Source organism: Mercurialis annua, linkage group LG1-X (assembly GCF_937616625.2).
Source record: "Mercurialis annua linkage group LG1-X, ddMerAnnu1.2, whole genome shotgun sequence".
Taxonomy (NCBI): Eukaryota; Viridiplantae; Streptophyta; class Magnoliopsida; order Malpighiales; family Euphorbiaceae; genus Mercurialis; species Mercurialis annua.
In genome coordinates this window covers 7801835-7825677 of record NC_065570.1, presented here as the reverse complement: position 1 = coordinate 7825677, position 23843 = coordinate 7801835, and the positions used below count along the sequence as shown (strand labels likewise).

General features: G+C 34.9%; 2 protein-coding genes across 3 annotated transcripts; one reads left to right on the top strand and one right to left on the bottom strand.

Moving 5' to 3' along the window:
* The first annotated feature begins 13813 nt into the window (after positions 1–13813).
* On the top strand, positions 13814–16391 carry LOC126661873 (pyruvate decarboxylase 1-like). The gene is made up of 6 exons (XM_050355755.2): positions 13814–14386; positions 14473–14636; positions 14755–15405; positions 15480–15597; positions 15755–15943; positions 16021–16391. Exons 1-6 carry the CDS (start codon positions 13901–13903, stop codon positions 16141–16143), a joined length of 1731 nt encoding a protein of 576 aa, XP_050211712.1. The 5' UTR covers positions 13814–13900; the 3' UTR covers positions 16144–16391.
* A 588-nt stretch (positions 16392–16979) lies between these two features.
* LOC126677147 (transcription factor bHLH140) lies at positions 16980–21930 on the bottom strand. Of its 2 annotated transcripts, XM_050371632.1 has the most exons (6): positions 21707–21925; positions 21498–21613; positions 19101–20254; positions 17920–18568; positions 17671–17841; positions 16980–17511 (listed from the first exon to the last, which is right to left on the bottom strand). In XM_050371632.1, exons 1-6 carry the CDS (start codon positions 21741–21743, stop codon positions 17176–17178), a joined length of 2463 nt encoding a protein of 820 aa, XP_050227589.1. In that variant the 5' UTR covers positions 21744–21925; the 3' UTR covers positions 16980–17175. The 2 variants fall into 2 exon arrangements, with proteins under 2 accessions (XP_050227589.1, XP_050227611.1); XM_050371654.2 differs by lacking the exon at positions 16980–17511 and having other exon boundaries at positions 17692–17858; positions 21707–21930.
* Between the last annotated feature and the right edge of the window lie 1913 nt (positions 21931–23843).

The window sequence follows — 23843 nt, the reverse complement described above, 5'->3', positions numbered from 1 at the left end:
GAGAGCGTTTATAGGAGGATTTGAATTTACAATCTAGCAGTTTGCTACTTAACATTTATACTATTTTGGTTTAACGTTTAATAGTATTTTGGTTAATTCATTAAACGTTAAAGATAATACTATCTTTAGTAATTAAAGTGTAATTAAGTTTAAAAAGAACAAAAATATTCTACGACCTAAGTCGTGGCAGTTACTTAGGTCGTCAATTTTTTTTCTACTCAAATTGGTCAATTAACCAGTTCAATATTGATTAATTAACTGGGCATCAATTTTAAAGTATAGTTTTAAACATTTTATTAATTAATCTGTATTAATCTTTGATTAATCATTTAACGAGTAAAGAAAACATAGTGTCCATTTATTTTGAATATTATTAGAGAAGTTATTTTTAATATAAATCCTTAACTACTAAATAATTATGATATTTAAATAAAGGCTTACTCGTCAAGAAAATGTCAAACCTTTATATCTTGTGTTAGTTATAGTTAAACTTTTTAAAATCACCGGATTTAGCCAATTTTACTATATTTTATTTCTTTTTAGTCATTTTTGAATCGAGCCAGATTTGTTGCCTACATATCATCCATGTCACTTCCAATTCAGCAAACTAACTGACATGATAACATCTCAAAAATGTCAAACATTTACGTCTTGTGTCAATTATAGCCAAATCTTTTAAAATCACCAGATTTAGCCAATTTTACTATATTCTGTTTCTTTTTCAGCCGTTTTTAAATCGAACTGTATTTGTTGCCTCCATGTCAAATCTAACTAAATCAAATAATAATTAATTAATAACTAAAACTCATATATATTAAAAAATTAATATTAATTTATTTCATTTAATAATTAATGGATATATAATTAATTTTTTTACTAAATAAATTAAATAAATGAAAAATCATAAAATTCAAACAGACATCCAAACTCGCCACCGCCGAGGCATGCCGTCTCCGAAACCCGTTGTCATTGAGACCAACCGTTGGAGTAGGAGTTGCTGCTTCTCTTCTCAAAAGGAGCAGATCAGAGCAGATTTGCTCCTCCTTCGGCGGTTGGTCTGGGAGGCGGCGGGTTTCGAGATAATTAAGGTTTATTTTAATAAAATATATTTTTAAAGGCAGAAGGTACAAAAGAGCTCTTGAGTTTTTTTTCAAAAGTACAAATCAGCCCTTTTACTTTATCTGGGCACAATTAAGTCTCCGTGTTTTTAAAATTGAATAATTAAACTCTTATTATTTTAAAATCTAACAAATAAACCCTTTTAGTTTACTTTTGGGACACTTACCCCCTCAAATTTTTGGTAAATATTTTAAATACTAAAATTATTTTTGAACTTTTTTCCTATATGATTATGAGAGACATGTCAGCCATTAACGAGTGTTGCTAATGATTTTTTTATGAAAGGGGTTATTTGTTCTATTTGAAAACAAAGAAGGCTTAGTTATACCAAAAAAAGTAAAAGGGATAATTTGTACTTTTGTAAAAACTACGAGATTTTTTTGTACCTTTTGCCATTTTAAAATTAATTTTAAGGAATTTATTAGTTAAATTTAGTTTTAATTATATTTTATATAAGTTTTTTAGTTAATTAAAAAATATTAAGTATTTTTAATATAAAAAATATTAAATTTTTACGATGTCCGTTCGAATTTTATAATTTTTTGTTTATTTAATTTATTTAATAAAAATTAGATATATATCCATTAGTTATTAAGCGAAATAAATTAATATTAATTTTTTAATATATATGAATTTTAGTAATTAATTAATTATTATTTGATTTAGTTGGATTTGTTTGTTTGGTTTAATATTTGATTTGGTTAATTTGGGTTAGTGGTTTGCGATGTTTCCATGTCAGCTAATTTGTTGAGTTGTAAGTGACATGAAGGCAACAAATACAGTTCGATTTAAAAATTGCTGAAAAAGAAATAAAATATAGCAAAATTTGTAAATTTAATGGTTTAAAAAGATTTGATTATGACTGACACAAGACGTAAAAATTTGGTATTTTTAGAATGTTACCATGTCAGCTAGTTTGCTGAGTTGGAAATGACATGGATGACATGTAGGCAACAAATCCGGTTCGATTCAAAAATGGCTGAAAAAAAAAACAAAATAAAATAGAATTGGCTAAATCTGGTGATTTTGAAAAGTTTAGCTATAGCTGACACAAGATGTAAATGTTTGACATTTTTTTGGTGATTAACCCTTAAACAAATCATTTACTATCATTATTTATGAATTTTTTTTTAACTTTAGTCTACTAAACTTATGTCCAATTTAAATAGTATGAACATTTTATTTAATTAATATTTTTTATTTTTAAAATGTGTTGAAAGTTTAGAATTTGGAACATAAATTTCATTTTTAATATGATATTTTTAAAATAATATGTTCTGCGTATCTGTCCAAGTGTTTCGCTTGTCGATGTACGTATATGTGTAAAAATATTATCAAACCAAACCTAAGTCATCAATTTGAATGTGACGGTCTTTGATATTCCTTTCCCTTCTATGTCTTTATTGTGAATGGGACCTGCCCCTTACTGAGTTGAAGAAAAATTGACATAGTATTAAATAAAGACATGAACGTTTCAGAAAATTCAAAGAGGACAAGTGTTACAAATATGTGATGGCCATGGGTATATATTACGTATTATTGCAAATAGATTTAGGCGTCTATCAAATTATTCATCGGTGAGTTCTGTTTTAGAGTGTTTTATTTTTTCATATAAAGGTTGTGCCACATTATTTTTATAATAAATCTATAAATAAAAAAAATACTAGCGGTAGGTAAAGAAGAAGGAACAGACTACAGAGAAAGAAACAGGAACAAGAACAACATTTATAGTAATATGGCGACCCAGCCACAACAACAACAGCAAGAGCGGAACAATACCAGCCAATGTAGACAACATAACTCACATGGGAAGCATGATAGTGGCTATCTTTGTTAGGAGCACGTGGAATTTGCTTTGGGAAGAATGAATGACATACCATAGACCTTAAAGGTTGCGTAGGGTGTGAGACGAGAAAAAAATTGTCCTTCTAATGTCTTAAAAACTCGGGTATATAATCAAAAAGTTTTTGGCTAGATGAGAAGGCGACAGTGAAATAAGTGCTTTCGTTTCACTGGAAAGAATTATTGAACCAATAATATAGATGCTGCATAGTCAAAGTTTGTCTACAAGCCAAATGGAGAGTCGGCAATTAAACAATGGTATAGATGGAATTAGACTAATAATTAACCATGACACTCCAATTTAGGGGGTCCTATCACAAAACCTTTTAAACTTTCAAAAGTATCACTAAATCCCTTAAATTTTATCAAATGGGCCAGCAAACTCCTTTTGCATCAAAACAGCCCAAAAAACCGTTCGTACCTAAAAATGACCAAAATATCCCTAAAATTATATATATAAAAAAATCAAACCAACCCCACCCACCCAAATCTAAATTCACACACCAAACCAACCAAATCAACCTTAAAATCACTCAACCAACCAAATCAAACTTAAAATACTCACTCAAATCACATATTAGCAGAGGTAACTGGACCAACTGCTCTGATACCAACTTTGTCACGACCCAAATTATTGAGCCGAGACCGGCGCTAGGGAATGGGAGTGGTAGCTCCGAAACCCGTAGCAAGCCTAAAACCACTCTAACTTTTTCGCGGAAACGCAAACACAACTATCCTATAAACATGTAATAAGAAGACACGTTTACAATCATAACGTACATCATATATATCACATCATCGATACAACCATAGTGGGCATCTCACTTCCGTAACTTGTACGTACTAGCCCGTCTATCGATCAATACAAAACTGACAACGAAAAGACGTCACATCAAACAAACATTAAATATGTACACAACCTATAAGACCTGACTATTCTATGTTAAGACTCGTCATACGTATACTACTGCAGCACCAAGGGGACTCGTACTCAGCACACCAAAGACGGTCTGTCTGATCCGACTCTAAACACCTGAAAACATCAATGTGAGGGGTCAGTATTTGGGGAAATACTGAGTGAGATAACACATTACTAAGGTATTATAGAAAATAACATCGCATTTAAAACAAAACACATATATACAAACATATTATACTTCGAGCATTTGATCCGATCGAAACCCTAATACCTTAGTATGCATAATGAACATTATCACAACATCTAACGATCGATCGATATGAGTCCGGGATAGTTCAACCAGCCGACTCGCAGATACAGGCCCCGGGATAGTTCAACCAGATAGGCTCTGTATCGCATGCACAAACAAGTATGATATACGACCCATGAAATCTCTATCTATGACTTACCCGGACGCTGGTGATCACACAGCCTATTGACACCCAATAGGTAGCTTGTTTCCCCCGGATCATATACTAGTTTTCACAATCTATATATGTTCGATAATACGATGTACAAATTCATTTCTATCGATAAAATACTATAGCATGCGATGTAGTTTAATATTATATTTATAATATAAAAACTATCTATTGCGTAATAATACTCGAAGTAAAGTTTAACTCACAACGATCGCTATTCCTTATATCCAAACGTAAGCTCCACACGTCATTCACTCTTTTAACTATTCCAGCTCGTCGATCTCGTACCTCGTCGATGTATCCACTTCCTATTCAAATCATATGTACGTTTAATCCATCATCGTAAACTTAATACTAAAACTCTAAGTTATAAACTTAGTTCGATATGATCGTATTCCCGATACGACTCTTGACTTCGATAATATTTTAATCCAATTTTCTCGAAAATATCAAATCTCTAGATCAAATAGACGTCATACACTCGTGAATATGAGCCGGGGTACACGGGCTTGCCCCGAGGTGGGTTCACGATCGTGCAACCAAGTGCACGTTCGTGCACCTCAGGGGTACACGTTCGTGTACTTCTAGTACACGTTCGTGCACCATGAAAAGTGCACGTTCGTGTACTTTAGGTACACGATCGTGTACCTTGCTAGGTGCACGTTCGTGTACTTTCAGTACACGTTCGTGCACCCGTGGTACACGGTCGTGCACCACGTGCACAGCTCCTCGGAAGTTGATTTCCGGGGTTTTATCACCATTCCGACATGCTTCACACATCCATACTCAAAACCCATATCTCGGTTTCTTCAAAAACGTCATAATAACTTCAAAAACGTCAAATTCGAATCCAAAATCGTTAAAACGATAAAACCGCTCGAAACCTTAAACCAAAACGTCAAGCTTACCTCGATTTGAAGCTTAGCGATGATAGAGAATCGAATTCTGAACGAATCGATATAAAGAACTCGCGATTTGGGCGAGAAACGGCGAAACGGCGGCGGAACGTAATCGTTCGCCCTTTCCTTTCTCTCTTCCTCTTCTGCTCTCTGGAATCATCTGATTCCTTCCTTTCCTTAACATATAAGTTGGCTAATTAGCCACTTTAATCCTTCAATTCTTTAACTTAAACCATTTCTCTTTTAAACTTTCTAATTTTAACCGAACGGTTAATTACTCACTTAAACTCGAATATCTACGTATTATTTATATCCAAATAAATAATACTACTCCAAATATAACTATTCTCGTCGATAATCTTCCGATTGCTATTCTCGAGGCTAAATTGGCTAATTTGCACTTTGGTCCTTGAATTCTTCAAAATTGACAATTTAGCCCAAAATGAATCCGCGTCCAAATTTTAAAAGGTCTCCGATTGACCTGAAACTTTTACCACCAATACTATAAAACATTTCGCGGACCTTGGCGAAATAATTCCATTTTCGGACTTAACTGGTTAAATTACCACTTTAGTCCCTGAACTCTAGTTTGTAACTTTTCTTGATATTTTTCCTTATTTTCTTATTCTAATCCTCAAACATATACGTCTTACTCCATATTATCCTTTTCTTTAATATCCAATATCTTTATCTCTGCAACTCCGGTCCTTCTCTGCCGGACACGTTGCACTAAACGGCACCTGAACTTACAGGGTATTACATTCTTCCCCCCTTATAAAAATTCGTCCTCGAATTTTCATACAACCTTTTTACTTATCTTAAACCCTTGACCTTTTTCATTTGTTCCTTGTTTAACATTCAATACTATATACTTTGTATTCCATCACACGCTTTCTTGACTCGTCGCTCCTATCCTTGTACATCTATCGCCCATATCCTTATTAAATCCGACGTCTTTCTAATATCACACAATATCCACCTCATCTTATCATAAGGGCAATCTTCTATCTTCAAAGCATAAACTATAAATCGATTCCTATACTCAACTATCCTCTTTTCATACTCCTATCATACAATATGAACGTCCTAGTTCACCATCCAATCATTTTCATTCCGCTATTCACGTACATCTATCATTTACTTCTCTTATACAAACTTCATCCTTCATATCCACTTCTTCTCTTATATCCTTGTTTAAGATCTTTGACATCCCGTCAAAGAAATACTTACTTTCTAACACATCACTAATCAGGTACATATCACTGTCCAACGTATTCACGATCTTAACTATATACTAGCTCGTTAACTCGAAACTAAGTTCATATCCTAGAAGCATAACGTCTATATTTTCGCAACGATACGTATTCATTCGCTTCTTGGTCTTGATCGCAGCTGGCTCGCGAGCACTTCACTTCCGTCACAGAGTTCTGGTCTAGGTATACTTACATGAAAACAAAACTCTTTCAAAACTCTTTCGATAAAACGATTCATTTTGAACTTTAAATCAAATTTCATTTTCATTTTAACAAAATTGTGCACTAGGGTGATGACGTCTCTCATCCCCAAAGAGTTGCCACATCTCACCTTTTCGTCCGAACATAATGCATATGATGCATGTCCTATTGATGTATGTACAGATATATGTAGTGATGCATTTCTATCAATGTCGTGGCACCTATCGATGACTATCGCGGGTCTAGGCACAATTATGTTTTCCAAATTGTTTAAACAAACAACTTTCAAAAAGTTTTAAACTTCAAGTTTTGTAAGTTCTCTAGACATTTAAACTCTGTTCACGATAAGTTCTTCCACTTTTGTAACTTCATACTTTTTCTTTATGCACATCTTAACCCTTCGATCGATTTCGATAATTCGATTTCGATACCATCTATACGTCATATACGTATTTCGCAAAGAAACAAACAAAGGTTTCACAATCCATCGATCATACTTGTCATAATGAAACAAACAAGAATTTCACAATCCATCGATCATACTTATCATAATGAAACCTACAAGAATTCACAATCAATCAATTCGATCACAAAACAAATAATACAAACGACTTGGATCAGACATGGCTCAATTCTATAGCTGCAGTAGTTCCTAACTTAGTCTAATGACATAATACCTAGGAACAAGCAAACATCAATCACAGACTCGCAGTGGTATCATGGACCAACTGCACTCAAATCACATATTAGCAGAGGTAACTGGACCAACTGCTCTGATACCAACTTTGTCACGACCCAAATTATTGAGCCGAGACCGGCGCTAGGGAATGGGAGTGGTAGCTCCGAAACCCGTAGCAAGCCTAAAACCACTCTAACTTTTTCGCGGAAACGCAAACACAACTATCCTATAAACATGTAATAAGAAGACACGTTTACAATCATAACGTACATCATATATATCACATCATCGATACAACCATAGTGGGCATCTCACTTCCGTAACTTGTACGTACTAGCCCGTCTATCGATCAATACAAAACTGACAACGAAAAGACGTCACATCAAACAAACATTAAATATGTACACAACCTATAAGACCTGACTATTCTATGTTAAGACTCGTCATACGTATACTACTGCAGCACCAAGGGGACTCGTACTCAGCACACCAAAGACGGTCTGTCTGATCCGACTCTAAACACCTGAAAACATCAATGTGAGGGGTCAGTATTTGGGGAAATACTGAGTGAGATAACACATTACTAAGGTATTATAGAAAATAACATCGCATTTAAAACAAAACACATATATACAAACATATTATACTTCGAGCATTTGATCCGATCGAAACCCTAATACCTTAGTATGCATAATGAACATTATCACAACATCTAACGATCGATCGATATGAGTCCGGGATAGTTCAACCAGCCGACTCGCAGATACAGGCCCCGGGATAGTTCAACCAGATAGGCTCTGTATCGCATGCACAAACAAGTATGATATACGACCCATGAAATCTCTATCTATGACTTACCCGGACGCTGGTGATCACACAGCCTATTGACACCCAATAGGTAGCTTGTTTCCCCCGGATCATATACTAGTTTTCACAATCTATATATGTTCGATAATACGATGTACAAATTCATTTCTATCGATAAAATACTATAGCATGCGATGTAGTTTAATATTATATTTATAATATAAAAACTATCTATTGCGTAATAATACTCGAAGTAAAGTTTAACTCACAACGATCGCTATTCCTTATATCCAAACGTAAGCTCCACACGTCATTCACTCTTTTAACTATTCCAGCTCGTCGATCTCGTACCTCGTCGATGTATCCACTTCCTATTCAAATCATATGTACGTTTAATCCATCATCGTAAACTTAATACTAAAACTCTAAGTTATAAACTTAGTTCGATATGATCGTATTCCCGATACGACTCTTGACTTCGATAATATTTTAATCCAATTTTCTCGAAAATATCAAATCTCTAGATCAAATAGACGTCATACACTCGTGAATATGAGCCGGGGTACACGGGCTTGCCCCGAGGTGGGTTCACGATCGTGCAACCAAGTGCACGTTCGTGCACCTCAGGGGTACACGTTCGTGTACTTCTAGTACACGTTCGTGCACCATGAAAAGTGCACGTTCGTGTACTTTAGGTACACGATCGTGTACCTTGCTAGGTGCACGTTCGTGTACTTTCAGTACACGTTCGTGCACCCGTGGTACACGGTCGTGCACCACGTGCACAGCTCCTCGGAAGTTGATTTCCGGGGTTTTATCACCATTCCGACATGCTTCACACATCCATACTCAAAACCCATATCTCGGTTTCTTCAAAAACGTCATAATAACTTCAAAAACGTCAAATTCGAATCCAAAATCGTTAAAACGATAAAACCGCTCGAAACCTTAAACCAAAACGTCAAGCTTACCTCGATTTGAAGCTTAGCGATGATAGAGAATCGAATTCTGAACGAATCGATATAAAGAACTCGCGATTTGGGCGAGAAACGGCGAAACGGCGGCGGAACGTAATCGTTCGCCCTTTCCTTTCTCTCTTCCTCTTCTGCTCTCTGGAATCATCTGATTCCTTCCTTTCCTTAACATATAAGTTGGCTAATTAGCCACTTTAATCCTTCAATTCTTTAACTTAAACCATTTCTCTTTTAAACTTTCTAATTTTAACCGAACGGTTAATTACTCACTTAAACTCGAATATCTACGTATTATTTATATCCAAATAAATAATACTACTCCAAATATAACTATTCTCGTCGATAATCTTCCGATTGCTATTCTCGAGGCTAAATTGGCTAATTTGCACTTTGGTCCTTGAATTCTTCAAAATTGACAATTTAGCCCAAAATGAATCCGCGTCCAAATTTTAAAAGGTCTCCGATTGACCTGAAACTTTTACCACCAATACTATAAAACATTTCGCGGACCTTGGCGAAATAATTCCATTTTCGGACTTAACTGGTTAAATTACCACTTTAGTCCCTGAACTCTAGTTTGTAACTTTTCTTGATATTTTTCCTTATTTTCTTATTCTAATCCTCAAACATATACGTCTTACTCCATATTATCCTTTTCTTTAATATCCAATATCTTTATCTCTGCAACTCCGGTCCTTCTCTGCCGGACACGTTGCACTAAACGGCACCTGAACTTACAGGGTATTACAATAATTTCATTTAGTTAGGTGGAAAAAGTAATTTATGTTTGAATTGGATGGTTGGCTTATGTTTAATTTGATTGGCTGGTTGGGATAGTGTGTTTAGGTTTGATTAGATGGGGTTAGTTTGACTTTTATGACTTTAGGAGTATTTTGGTCATTTTTAGGTAGGGACGGTTTGTTGGGACGGTTTTGGAATAAAAAAGGTTTATTGGCCTATTAAGTAAAATCTAGAGAATTTAGTGATGCTATTGAAAGTTTGGTGGGTTTTGTGCCCTAAATTAGAGTGTCATGGTTTAGCCATGGAATTAGGATGCAGATGAAAAATGGTTGGCCCTCATACATTATAAAAAGATAAAAAAAAAGGATGAAGAGAAAAGCGAAAATTCTCTAAAAGGTGCTCTTCAAAAACAAAAGAGCTATTAGGAGGGGAGAAGAGTTAGCATGGCTACCGGTACCAGTTAAGTTAAGAGGAAAATCATATGGAGAACTATATGACTCGCGAAATGTTACTACATTGGCTGGAGAAAATGAGTTCAGAAAATTCATCTTGAGGGTCTTACCTGCTTTAGGCAAACCTTCTGCTCTTGGAAAATCACGAACAATAAAAAAAACTAAAGAAAAAGGAGAAGGATGATAGAGGTAACACTCCACAAAAAAATGACAACAAAAAGAACAAAAGAAATGAAAGCAATAAAAATAAATCTTATAATCAAATGTTTAAAATAGGAAAGGGAATTGAAACGACAGCAATAACCCAAAAGATGCTAAATGCAAAGGGTGTAGAAAAAGAACAGGAGAAAGAGTAATCGCCCAAATTTGAAGAACATTTAAATACCTCTAAATGCAAAATGGAGTCGCATCGGATGTAACTGAGACATTAATGTCTAACCGACACAGACCTCTTAGAGGGATTCATGATGGAACGTCATATAAAATGACACATCACTCTGAAACAATGACCTAGCTGAGTGGCCTAAAAAAAGGATAACAAGATCACTTCGCACCTGTACATTTTATCTGGACTCTTTTTATTATCTTTTTTTTATCGTCAAAGAGAAATTATATTGAATTCTCAAAAGCCAAAGATATATTTTTGGTAATACAATGTCGAATGGGATTAGGAACATCCTCCATAATCACCATATCCTCAGTAGTAGATAAAACCCACTTAGCTAAATAGTGAGCCGCTTTGTTAAAATCACGCGGAATTTAATCAAAGCTAATGCTAATAAAGCTCATAATCATACTAAGAATGTCACCAATAACTAATCCTTGGTGAGTTGGGTCTGTCCTGCATTGTTGGATCATTTGAATGACCTGTAAAGAATCACTCTCATCAGCAACTCGAGAAAAGCCACAGTCCACAGCAACATGCAGGCCATGCAAAATAGCCAAACTTTCCCTAATGGCCACAGACTGAACACCGACCATCGTTTTGCCCACTGAAACTAAAACTTCGCCATCTCCATCCCTAAATACCACTCCCAAGCCTGCTGAACCATTTTCTGAAGACACTGCCAAATCAGAATTCATCTTAACTACCCCAGGAGCAGGAGCTTTCCAACTAGAACGAGCATTGTGGGCATCTGTTATTACCTCCTCACAACGTTCCTTATCAATAATATTGTCCTTGCATCTATTCAAAAGAGACTCCACTGTATCGTCTTTTCCTTCATAGATTAGGATATTACGAGAGTACCATAGTTGCCACAAGATGGTGACAAAATAAGCAAAATCTGTCTTATTTAGCAGCTTCATCATTCTTTCAACCCAGACGTTGACATTGGGAGCTGCTATATCTTCAACACGAAGACCCAGCTGTGAACAAAGCCAAATCCCTCTCGCCCAAGCATATTCCTTCAACACATGAAGAATCGATTCACCATCTCCCCTTCACCTAGGGCAGCTAACGTCTACTTCAACTCCTCTATCCTTCAACACCTGGTAGCACGGAAGCATATTCTTTAGCACTCTCCATAAGAAGTGTTTCACCTTAGGAATGGACTAAATCTTCCACACCTTACTCCAAATATCTGAGATGGAATAAGCTGACCCACCACTTGTTCTGTCATGGAACTTCAGAAGTTGGCAAACATGATATCCCGATTTTACTGAATACAGTCCATTCTTGGTATACTTCCAAAACATCTTATCTGGGAAGATCTTGCACTAAGGACCATTTTCAGAATCGTTTCAGTTTCAAATGGAAGGAAAGAAGTTTCTACGATCCCAACTGTGAGAAGCTGGGTTTATAAGGCAGCTGACAGTGGCATCCATCGGCAGATTTTTGACAAGCAACAATTTCTCTAACTTGCGACATTTGTGTCACGATCCAAATTTTAAAAGGTCTCTGATTGACCCGAAACTTTTACCACAGATATTATAAAACATTTCGCGGACCTTGGCGAAATAATTTTCATTACGGGATTTATATTTTATTTTATATTAATTTTCTATCCTTATCCTCAAATCCCGCTAATACGCTTAACGAAAATTAGTCTAAATTCCCAATAAAATTAAATTAATTCCATATTGATTTAATTTATCGGAATTTACGACACGTAGCACAATTAATATTTGGGGTATTACAATTTATAAAGTTACATTAAAATAAAAATATTTGCAAAATTTAACCTCCAAACTAAATATTTTTAGTCATTAACAAAAATTTCGAATCTTTATTTTTTTACACTGCAGTTTCAAATGGTTTCTAAAAAACACAATTAGAAATAGTATAGACTATTTTTAATGGAGTTTCAAACGATCTAAAAAGTACAATTTATTGCAAAAACGGTTTATAAGAGGGTTTCAAAGATTTCAAACCTATTCTAAAAAAATAATTCGGAACAGTTTTAAAAAACCGCTTCTAATATAGTTTCAAAGTACATTTTAAAAACCGTTTATAAATCAATTTCAAAACAAAAAAAAGCAAAATATTTTTATAAATTTTCAGAGTGAAGAACTAATTTCTTTTTTAAAAAATAAAAAAATAAATTTTTAAATCCAGAGTATTTTTAAAAGTTATTTTCAAAAAAGAGTATTCTCGACAAATACTCTCTAACTTAAAAATCGTAATGGACCTTGAGTCTAAAAACCCAAGTTCATTTGCTAATCCATTTGCAGATTCGCCACTCGGGTCCTAGACCAACGACACTTCGAGAAGATATTCTTAGGTAGACTTAGTCTATCACGTCATCTGTGAACTAACCTATCATATTATGACACGTCACTAAAATAGTGGCACTATCGTAATTTTTTTATTACTCTTTTACACTTTTGAATAGTAATAATACGATAGTGTTATTATTTTAATGACGTGTTATAATGTGATAGGTTTAGTTCATAAATAATGTAATGAATCGAGTTTACCTAAAAATTTCTCCACTTTGAGATACTCAAAACACCTTTGATGCTTAGAGATCCATCAGTAATTTTTTTTAAAGAATATTTAAAAATTAAATGTTGGAATGCAAATAGTAATTCTATTAAGAAACGGCCAATTATTTTTCATGAATGCCAAAATTAAAATGAGACTTAAATAGCAATTTGCCCCTTCAACTTGTAAGCAATGGAGTATTAACACATAAATTAATTTTGTGGACAAATTAGTCATGAACTTTTTAATTATGAGCAATTAGCCCAATTTTAAAAAATTATCTTAAAATTTGATGGGGCAAATTGCCAATGAGGGACAAATAATTTACAAATTTAGAGGCAAATTACAAAATAGGACTTATTACTTATAATATACAAGTTTATGACTATAAGACGAGGGGGCAAATTGTTACTTAAGTCATTAAAAAAGCAATTACTTGCGCAACATTTTTTCTAGTAATTTGTTTTTCTTTTTTGCATGAGAGAAAATGATGGATCATCGGACAACCAAACAGCAACTGAATCCTACAGAACATAAACACACACACATCACTATAAATACTTACTTCCCATTTCCTCTCTGTTCCTCATCATCAAACCGTTTCTTTTCTTGTCTACATTTTACAGTATGCACACAAATATTGGATCTCTTGACACCTCGAACCCCACTTTCAGTGACATGTGCTCATCATCAATCATCAGCTCACCTGACTCCACTCTCGCCCGTCACTTAGCTCGTCGTCTTGTTCAAATTGGTGTCACTGATGTTTTTTCCGTTCCTGGTGACTTTAACCTTACGCTTCTTGATCATTTAACAGCTGAGCCTGGACTCAACCTTGTTAGGTGCTGTAACGAGCTCAATGCCGGATATGCTGCCGATGGTTATGCGCGATCTCGTGGAGTTGGTGCTTGTGTTGTTACGTTCACTGTTGGCGGTTTAAGTGTTTTGAATGCTATCGCCGGTGCTTATGGTGAAAACTTACCTGTTATTTGTATTGTCGGTGGCCCTAACTCTAATGATTATAATAAGAGTTTGCATCATGCCATTGGTTTGCCTGATTTTAGTCAGGAGTTGAGGTGTTTTCACTCTTTTCAGCCTCTTACTTGCTTTCAGGTATATAATTCTCATCTGGGTAGCTTTTACTCCCGGTATTTGTTATTATTTAAGGGTTTTAATTGGTGTTTGAATTGTTATACTAGGCAGTGGTGAACAATTTGGAAGATGCGCATGATCTGATTGATACTGCAATAACAACTGCTTTGAGAGAAAGCAAGCCTGCTTATATTAGTGTTAGCTGTAACTTGCCTGCTATTCCTCATCCTACTTTTGGCCGAGAGCCGGTTCCGTTTTCGCTCTCTCCCAGGTAGGTTTTTCTTTTAGTTGATGATTTGTGTTTAGGGGTTGATGTATTATATGGTTCATAGATAGTTTATTGTGGATGATGGCATATTAGTAATATGAAATTGTTTTTTCTCATGCAGATTCAGCAATGAAACGGGTTTGGAGGCTGCAGTAAAAGCAGCAGCAGAGTTTTTGAACAAAGCAGCGAAACCAGTGTTGGTTGCTGGGCCGAAACTGCGGGTTGCAAAAGCATGTGAAGCTTTTTCTGAGTTAGCTGATGCTTGTGGCTACGCTTGGGCCGTGATGCCGTCAGCTAAAGGACTCGTGCCGGAGCACCATCCTCATTTCATTGGAACTTACAGGGGTGCCATGAGCACTGCTTTCTGTGCTGAAATTGTGGAATCTTCCGATGCTTACTTGTTTGCCGGACCTATTTTCAATGACTATAGCTCTGCTGGATATTCTCTCCTTCTTAAAAGAGAGAAGGCCATCATTGTTCAGCCTGATCGAGTGGTGATTGCCTACGGCCCTGCATTTGGATGTGTTCTGATGAAGGATTTTCTTAAGGCTCTTGCGAAAAGGCTCAAGCCGAATAATACTGCTCATGAGAATTATCGTAGCATTTATGTTCCTGAAGGCCAGCCTTTGAAAAGTGAACCTAAAGAACCATTGAGAGTCAATGTTCTGTTCCAGCATGTACAGAAAATGCTGTCTAGTGAAACTGCTGTCATTGCTGAGACCGAAGACTCATGGTTTAACTGCCAGAAGCTCAAATTGCCTAGGGGATGCGGGTAAGCTATGAAGAATCTCATGTTTTATTTTAGCCTATGCACTTCTATTTTAGCATATGAAATTGAATTTGCAGATATGAGTTCCAAATGCAGCATGGATTAATTGGTTGGTCAGTCGGGGCAACTCTTGGCTACGCTCGAGCTGTGCCAGAGAAACGCGTGATCGCCTGTATTGGTGATGGTAGCTTTCAGGTACAAATCCAAGAAGATTGCGACGAACTCCTGAATTTCATAATCTATTTTGATTTCTCAAATGAAACGTTCTATTCAATTATGAGTTATGTGATGTAAAATGTGTGAAACATTTGATTTACAATTATTTGTTACTTCCGTGATGAATGCATAATAGGTGACTGCACAAGATGTGTCGACAATGCTGCAATGTGGGCAGAAAACGATCATCTTCTTGATAAACAATGGGGGATACACCATCGAATTCGAGAATCACGATGGTCCTTACAATGTGATCAAGAACTGGAACTACACCGGCTTGGTTGATGCTATCCACAATGGTGAAGGCAAATGCTGGACAACCAAGGTGAGTTAGTGATTAAAGCATGGCTGACTAGTGTAATGCAATCAGAACACGGATCATAAGCGGCTGTATCAATGCAGGTTCGATTCGAGGAAGAGCTAATCGAAGCAATTGAGAATGCGACAGAGTCGAAGAAAGATTGTTTGTGCTTCATTGAAGTTGTAGTTCATAAGGATGATACCAGCAAAGAACTGTTGGAATGAGGCTCCAGAGTCTCCGCTGCCAATAGCGGCCCGCCGAATCCTCAGTAGACTGCATATCTAAAACTGTTTCCAGTAGGTTGAAGTCATTTTGAGTTTGTGATCTTTGTACCAATTTGCCTAAAAAAGAAAATGAAAGTTGTTGTAATCACTAAGTTTTAAAATTAGTTTTGTATTTATAAATTAAGATAAAGTTCGTGTATTAATTTGTAATAAAAACAAATTTTAGAATAAAAAAGTTAAAATACTAACTTTTTTTTTGTCGAGGTGAAAATTACATTTATTTTTAAAAATGAAGTATTTTTATTGATTTCTCTAAAATATATACACATATTTTCTGACAAACAAAAAGATCAAAGAAAATAAGTAAGTTTAAGTCAGAATGGAAATGCTGTTTTTGTTTCATCTATATTAAAGTGGATACATCATTTATTTTTAGTCCTGCAAGTTGAGCCTTCATTTGCTGGGGTGATTATTTGGAACATCTGTTTGTTTTGGTACTTTACTTCCAGACTTTTAATAGAAATGACATTCTTACATAGATAAATAAACATACAATGTTACAAAAGCATTTCTGATTTAATTAATAATTTAACATAGAAATAAGAGAATAAAAGTTCTATCAAAAAAATTAATAAAAAATTTAAAATTTTCATTTGTTAATTTAAGTTATTTTTTGTTTTCAAGTAAAGTAAATTAGACTTAATCTGCACTATCAAACTAATTTATAAATATTAAAAACTGAAAAAATTAAATTAAATAATAAATAATAAATTGAATTAACAAGCACTCAATTTTTTATGCTTCCCTGAATCTAATCACATTTTCTCCTTGCAATATGCACAATGATAAATCATTCTCTTTAATATCTCTCAATGAGAGAAGGCAAATTGAAAAGCAAACTTTCACAACAACAGATCATCCTAACTCCTAACCTAATGCTCCAGAATTCATTACATTAGAGACAAACTCAATACAAAAGAAGAAATTATATACAACAAAATTTTGGTATAGCAGAAGCACAATTCTTAAACCCTATAAATCACTCATACTACAGTCTTGCTGAAACACTAGACGCTCCTTTTCAAGTAGCGAGGAAGGGAAAGGAGCTCGGCAATTGGTAATATGTAATTTGAGCTTGGGTATGTTAGGGTGTGCACTTCTACATCTGTTACAACGCAACTCCATTGACATGTAGCTCTTATCATCTTTTAGATTTGCTTTACCATGGTTCTTAATTTCTTCAATTACATCAACCGAATCTCTGAAAAAGGCGGTGTTGAAAGAGTTCCAATGTTTCTTGTTCTTAAGGTGGTCTGAATTGAAATCCTGGCTGATTACATGCAAGTGAAGCTGTCGCATGGAGGGAGCCTGCAATTTGAGACAATTCAAAATGTATTTGATATCAGCTATATCAGCAATCGCTAAACCAAACAGGGATTGCTGAACCAAACAGACCCTTACGGTCATCCATAACTCAACATAGAAAACATATTTAAAATGACAAAATGAAAATTCAGTATAGCATACCGAGTGATATCCAAGGCGAAAAATCATTGATGAGTCCTCTTGCAAGAATTTTCTAGCCCATTTCACGCCCACATCATGCATTGTCGTTAATAATTCAATGTGTTCTTGACGAACATCAGCAAGGCTATCCAGACCTGGATATCGTGCCACGACTAAGAGATGCTTTTGTGCCTGTAAAATGTATGCAACTAAAGGAATCATTATGCAGAGACAGAAACGGAAAATAAAAGGATCATGCTTGAGGTTTACCTTAGGATAGAGATCATTTAATACAACATATTCATCGGATATCTCTAGCAACTCGGTCTTATGCCTCTCCGGATGCAAGGACATGTTGTAAAGAGCTTGAGCCCACGAGTTCCAGCTCTTCGAAGCGCTTCCATCAATCTTACTATTTTCTCCTCCATTTGCCTTCACAACTTTAGATTCATTCTGAGTTCCTTTAAATTTTTTGCTTCTCTCAGATACACAATCATCATCTCTCTTAATCTTTTGATCACTATTTGTCAAAACATTTCTAACGATACTGCGGGACGCATTTTGCACCGACGGCTCTGATACTAAGTTTTTACTACTTGCTGGTATCTTTTCTTGGTTCTGCAATATAGATATAAAACCATCAAAAAGAGATGTGTAAGCATCGCTGAGAATTTTGCAGCCCTTAGCATAGTCCCCATCAAGGCAATTAGGTCTTTGTCGGTTCATATTTGGGCCAAGAACATGTATGATGTGGGATACTCCTTCCCGGTTATACAAGGGAGAAGTAAAAGGAAGGGGAACAACCAAAGCATGCCCAGGAAGAAGGGTTGTTGCACGTTCCTTGGTTGCAAACTCTAAGGCTGAACCTGCAGCACTATAAATTGCAGCATTCACACCACCACCTCCAGGTTTCAGTCGCCTGTAGAATCAATAACATTATCACAATAGCAACAGTTCAGCAGATGATTAATCTCAAATTAAAACTGAGTAGACACAACCTGGAACTGGAAGTTTGTAATGGTGCATAAAAATAAAATCCTGGACTCCCAAACTTGTCTCATCCCAATGATGCAATGTATAACCCAACAGGTAGATTATAATGCTTCAATATAATATATATAAGAATTAAGTTTATAACATCTTTGAACTAAAATATCATGCTTCAGCAAACACATGTCTTAGAATGTTAACATCTGTAAAAACTAGAATGTCTTAATTGTGAACACGGATCACCAGAAAATAGAAATCAGAAAAGAAAGTCTATTTCAATGGTTAATCCCATAAAGTAGCTCAGATTCAGAGTGGAGTAATTCAGAAGGAAAACATATGGCCTGCAGTGGAGTTTTCTGTTAAAACATCTCAAACTTATGTGTTAATGAATTGTTAATATGTCACTTTCCACTCTAAAACGAAATAAAGATGCCGCACCAGATACCAATTATAAAGCTTACCAATTAGCAGCATTAGCTATTACATTGCATCGTAAGCCTCCTTGCGAATAAAGTCGAGTTATATCTCCAACAAACGTGAAAAACTTATTTGTGTCAATGTTCCTTTGTGCAGCCTTAGCCCTAACCAAAGTCAAAATCTTTGATCCATGGCTCAAGTCCACAAGGACGAGCCTGGCATTTCCAAGCTTCTTCACAAATTCTTCAACTCTTTCAACAATAATATCAGACGCCTTCTCACTATTGAACTGAAAATCAGCTGTCGATATAGATGGAAACACAAGAGTGGGAATACTTTCTTCATCATTGCAAATGGAGCCTTTGGTCAGGTCTTCAGTTTCTTTCATCTCCTTGGTTGTAGCAGCTGTTAATAATTGCACATTATCAGATTCTTTGCAAGACAGATCCTTTCCTGCACTTGGAAAGCCTTCAGTCAGGTCTTCAGATTCTAACATCTCCTTGGTCGTAGTAGCTGTTAATGATGGCAAATTATCAGATCCTTTGCAACAAAGATCCTTTCCTGCACTTGGAGAGCCTTCAGTCAGGTCTTCAGATTCTAACATCTCCTTGGTCGTAGTAGCTGTTAATGATGGCACATTATCAGATCCTTTGCAAGAAAGATCCTTTCTTGCACCCGCAGAATCTTGGATATTGGCAGGATTTGATCCCACATTGAAAGGAGAATCTACTTTCTTTAAGAACTTCATAATACCAAGTTGAACTTTGGCATCTACTTTCTTTTGACCAAACAAACCATTCGGAAGAGTATCCAATGGACCAAGAACAGCATAAGTATCAACAGCAGCTTTCACATCAGTCTCATTCTGACAAAAGACAATCCTTGATAATCCTTCAGAAAGTATAGGCAATTCTTTCTTTTGCAGCATTCTATTAACAACCGCAGCAGCCTTTCCACCTTGCAGGCTTCCTTCATGTCCAGTACGTTTCACAGAACGAGATATACAAAGCTTTGCAGGAAGGTCAAGAACAACAGCGTGCACATCTATTTGAGAATCTCCAAGCTTGACAAACTCTGCACGCTGTTCTTTATCTAGGTTGCATCTGTCAATAAAAACACTTTTCCCTTCTTTTAGTGCATTGGCTGCACTTCTTAGACACTGAGGCTTTGTTCCAGATTTACCATTATTAATGGTGTCCTGCAGAAAATTAGAACACTCAAAATCAAGGTTGCAGTACAACAGTCCATGGTAATTAATTAACAAAGTGAGAGAAACCAATAAAGGGTAATGACAGTCCATGGTAATTAATTAACAAAGCGAGAGAAACCAAAAAAGGGTAATAACTGTCTATGATAATTAATTAACGGGTAAAGGGTCAGCTTTGTCCCTAAACTTGTGACTCGGAGTCAAGTTACTCACTCTCAGTCATTTTGATCAGTTAACGATAATATTTTATGATGACTCATTTAGAAATTTACTAGATTGAAATTTTATGATGTTAAAAAAGTTAGAAATCCAATATCGCCCCTTTTCCGCCCACTCGGTCTTAAAAATGCTGATTTTAAGTTTTTTAGGTGGAAGCCGAAGAAGGCCCCTTTCGGCTTCTTTTATTTGGAAGAATACATATCAGAGTGATCATAAACCCCTACCTCCTTTATCACTAAGCGGCCATTTAGGGGCCTTAGCTAGTTCTCCGGAAAAGTATTTAGTGCTCATTTTGGCCAACTCTCAATAATCATTCCTGAGTGGCATATATTTCCATGGTGCTATTTTTAGGTCAATTAAAGATAAAATTAGATAATATGAAATGATCCGATTTTGTCCTTAATTGATCTTAAATGGAGAGTATTGTCCTTAATTGACCTAAAAATTGTGAATATTAAACTTGATTGATTAAAACGGCCGTTAGTGAGTTATTTAACCCCGAACAAATGTGAAAGAAACCCAAAAAAGGGTAATTTGGCATGGAAAAGGCGAGTTCATGCTACGCAAAGCCAAAGCAAAGACAAATGACTAACCAGCATGAACAAATTTGGTCTATGAATTAACAACAATTCCAACTCAAAGAGTCAAAAACTAAGCAATTTAAGCAAAATCTCAGTCCCTGTTTTGAATAAATCAAGTGCAAGTATTTTCAGCCGGATTGAGTTCTTCAAAAAAATATCACAACTTTTCCTCTAAGGTTAAGATAATTGAGTTCTAGAAAGCAACCATTAGTCTTCCAACGTGGAAATTGTCTTGTATTTTTTTTTAGCAGAAGTAGAATCTACATTAGTAGTTAGATTTTCTTTTTCTAAATCGGCCTTACACCGCTGGCCCTACTGAGACTCGAATTGTCTTGCATTTTGTCCAACACATACAAAAGTCTACAAAAAGCTCACTGAGGCATTTCTACAAACATGTGTATCATATTCACCAAATGTCAAAGACAGAGAGAAACCTGACAAATGCGAGCCCAAGGTCTGGTAGAACAACGCATAACATGCTCGCAGAACGTAGACTTCCCACTACCCGGTGGTCCTACCAGTAACACAATGATCGGCTTTGCCTTCACCTCTTCACATTTGTTGTAACAAAAATGCAATCATTCTATTAACTAAATTAAAAACCCTAAAAAAACATAATTAAACTGCGCGCAAATTTAGATACCTTCAGTTTCGGGTGGAGAAGAATCATCGGAATCCATGTCGTTTCTTTGATGCACTAAACGACAAAACTTACTGATCAAATAATTGCCGTTTAGACGTCGGAAGTGGGAGCAGACATGAACATTACGATGACGCCGGCGGGCTGAGCCGAATAATAGAAGCCTTATAAATTTGTAGGGATAATGTGCAAAAATGATACTAAGATTTTTACGATGTGTCACATTTGATCCTAATTTTTTGTTATTGCTATTATTTTTTTTGGATAACTTGAAGAGGGGGAACGCTTGTGGAAGAAATCGAACCCACGACCTAGCAATTTGCTGTTTAGCGCTTATATCATTTGAGCTATATTTCATTGTTGTTATTGCTATTTGAAATGAAAGAGTTTAGCTATTAAAAAGCATTGCAAATAAATAAAATAATACAACATAATTTAACTATTTAATACCAGCCAAACAAATTATAAGTCATGTCATGTGATCAATAATCACGATGCGCATTACTTAAAAAGTTTAGAAGTAATGTACTTTTTCCGTCCTAAATTAATAAACAGTTTGATTAAAAAAAATAAATTTTTAAATAAAATGAGTTAATACAGTATTATACTTGTCCTCATTTAATATAATGGTAGTTTTTATCTAATAATTTTTATTGTATTTTTAAAATATTCTCTATAATTAATGAGATATATTAGACTATTATTTATTCCCCTGTCCATAATTATCTTAAAATAATTTACAACTAGCTGAATTTCTTTAAAAATATACTCCCTCCAATGACTATTTCACATACATTAAAAAAGCATCAATTATTATAGTATTTTCTTATTTTATCCCTATTTATAATAGTGTTGTATTTTGTGTATAAACTAATAGTCATTAATTATGGAAAGAAAAAAGGAGGGGGTAAAAAGGAAAAATTCATATAAATTAGCAAAAAAACACGATATGGCCTTATTAAGTGGAAATAGAAATGAATATGTCCCTTCTTAAATGAGACGGAGGGAATAATTTTTATCATGCTTTTTAATCTTTCTATCAATATAGAATTAAGTAGATAAACACATTTATTGTACAATTAAAGCTAAAAATCCATTTAAATTATATTTTTTCATAAAAGTTTAATTTAACTTAATAATTTTAAGATTAATTGTTTTAAAAATTATAAATGTTAGCATGTTTTGCAATTTCAACACGAACTTTTAATTTATTTATTTTGCCAAAAAAAGCGTTGAACTTTCAATTTCAACACGAACTTTCAATTTGGCAATTTAATATATGAACTATTAAAAATGCTGATGAGGGCAACGGAATAAACACTGTTTCAGTGTCCATATCAGTCTTTTTTAACAGAAAATTGTTTAGTATTTGAAATTGTAAATTTTTTAAAAATTGGTGTCTGATGTCAAAATTGAATTTTTTTAATTAAAACTGTAAAACACATCAAAATTCGTAATTCCTAAAGCAATTAAGTAATAATTTTATACTAGAACTTTATACTAATACTTTTAAATCATTTAATATGATATAATCTATTTCTAAAAGGATATTGTATTAACAAAAAAAGTAAATTTCATTGCCAAATTTAACTTAAAGACTTCAAATAAACATTTGTAGATTAGTTGTTTTTTCCTGTAAGAACGTTATGAGTGGCAGAGTGGGCACTTTAAGTCCAAGATGAGAGGCTCGTCATCATCAATGTTTCCACACTGCTCTCTAGCCAATTTTTTTTTTTTTTTTTTTTTTTTGAACGACTCTAGCCAATTTTCTTAAGAGTCTTCAAATGACGTGAGTTGAGACAATTATCTTTGGGCTAACGAAGTGTGAGCTCCCGATCGTGCCGAAGTTAATGCGTTAAAATACTTATTTTTTTTAGAAGTTCCATTATCATTTTTTTTTGTCCCACTTAATAACACCAAGTTGAGGGGTGAATTGGCTCATTAAAAAAATTGAGGGGTGAATTGATCCTTAGTTCATTAAAAAAAAGCAAGAGGACCAAGTCATTGACTTGAAATTTCCTTCCAAGTTTTAGTTGTTATCTTTCAAAGGCAAATTAAAGTCCACTGCAACATAGGAAGTACTAATAAACGCGTACAATCAATTATAAATTTATAATTATATCACTCTACATCAGCGTCA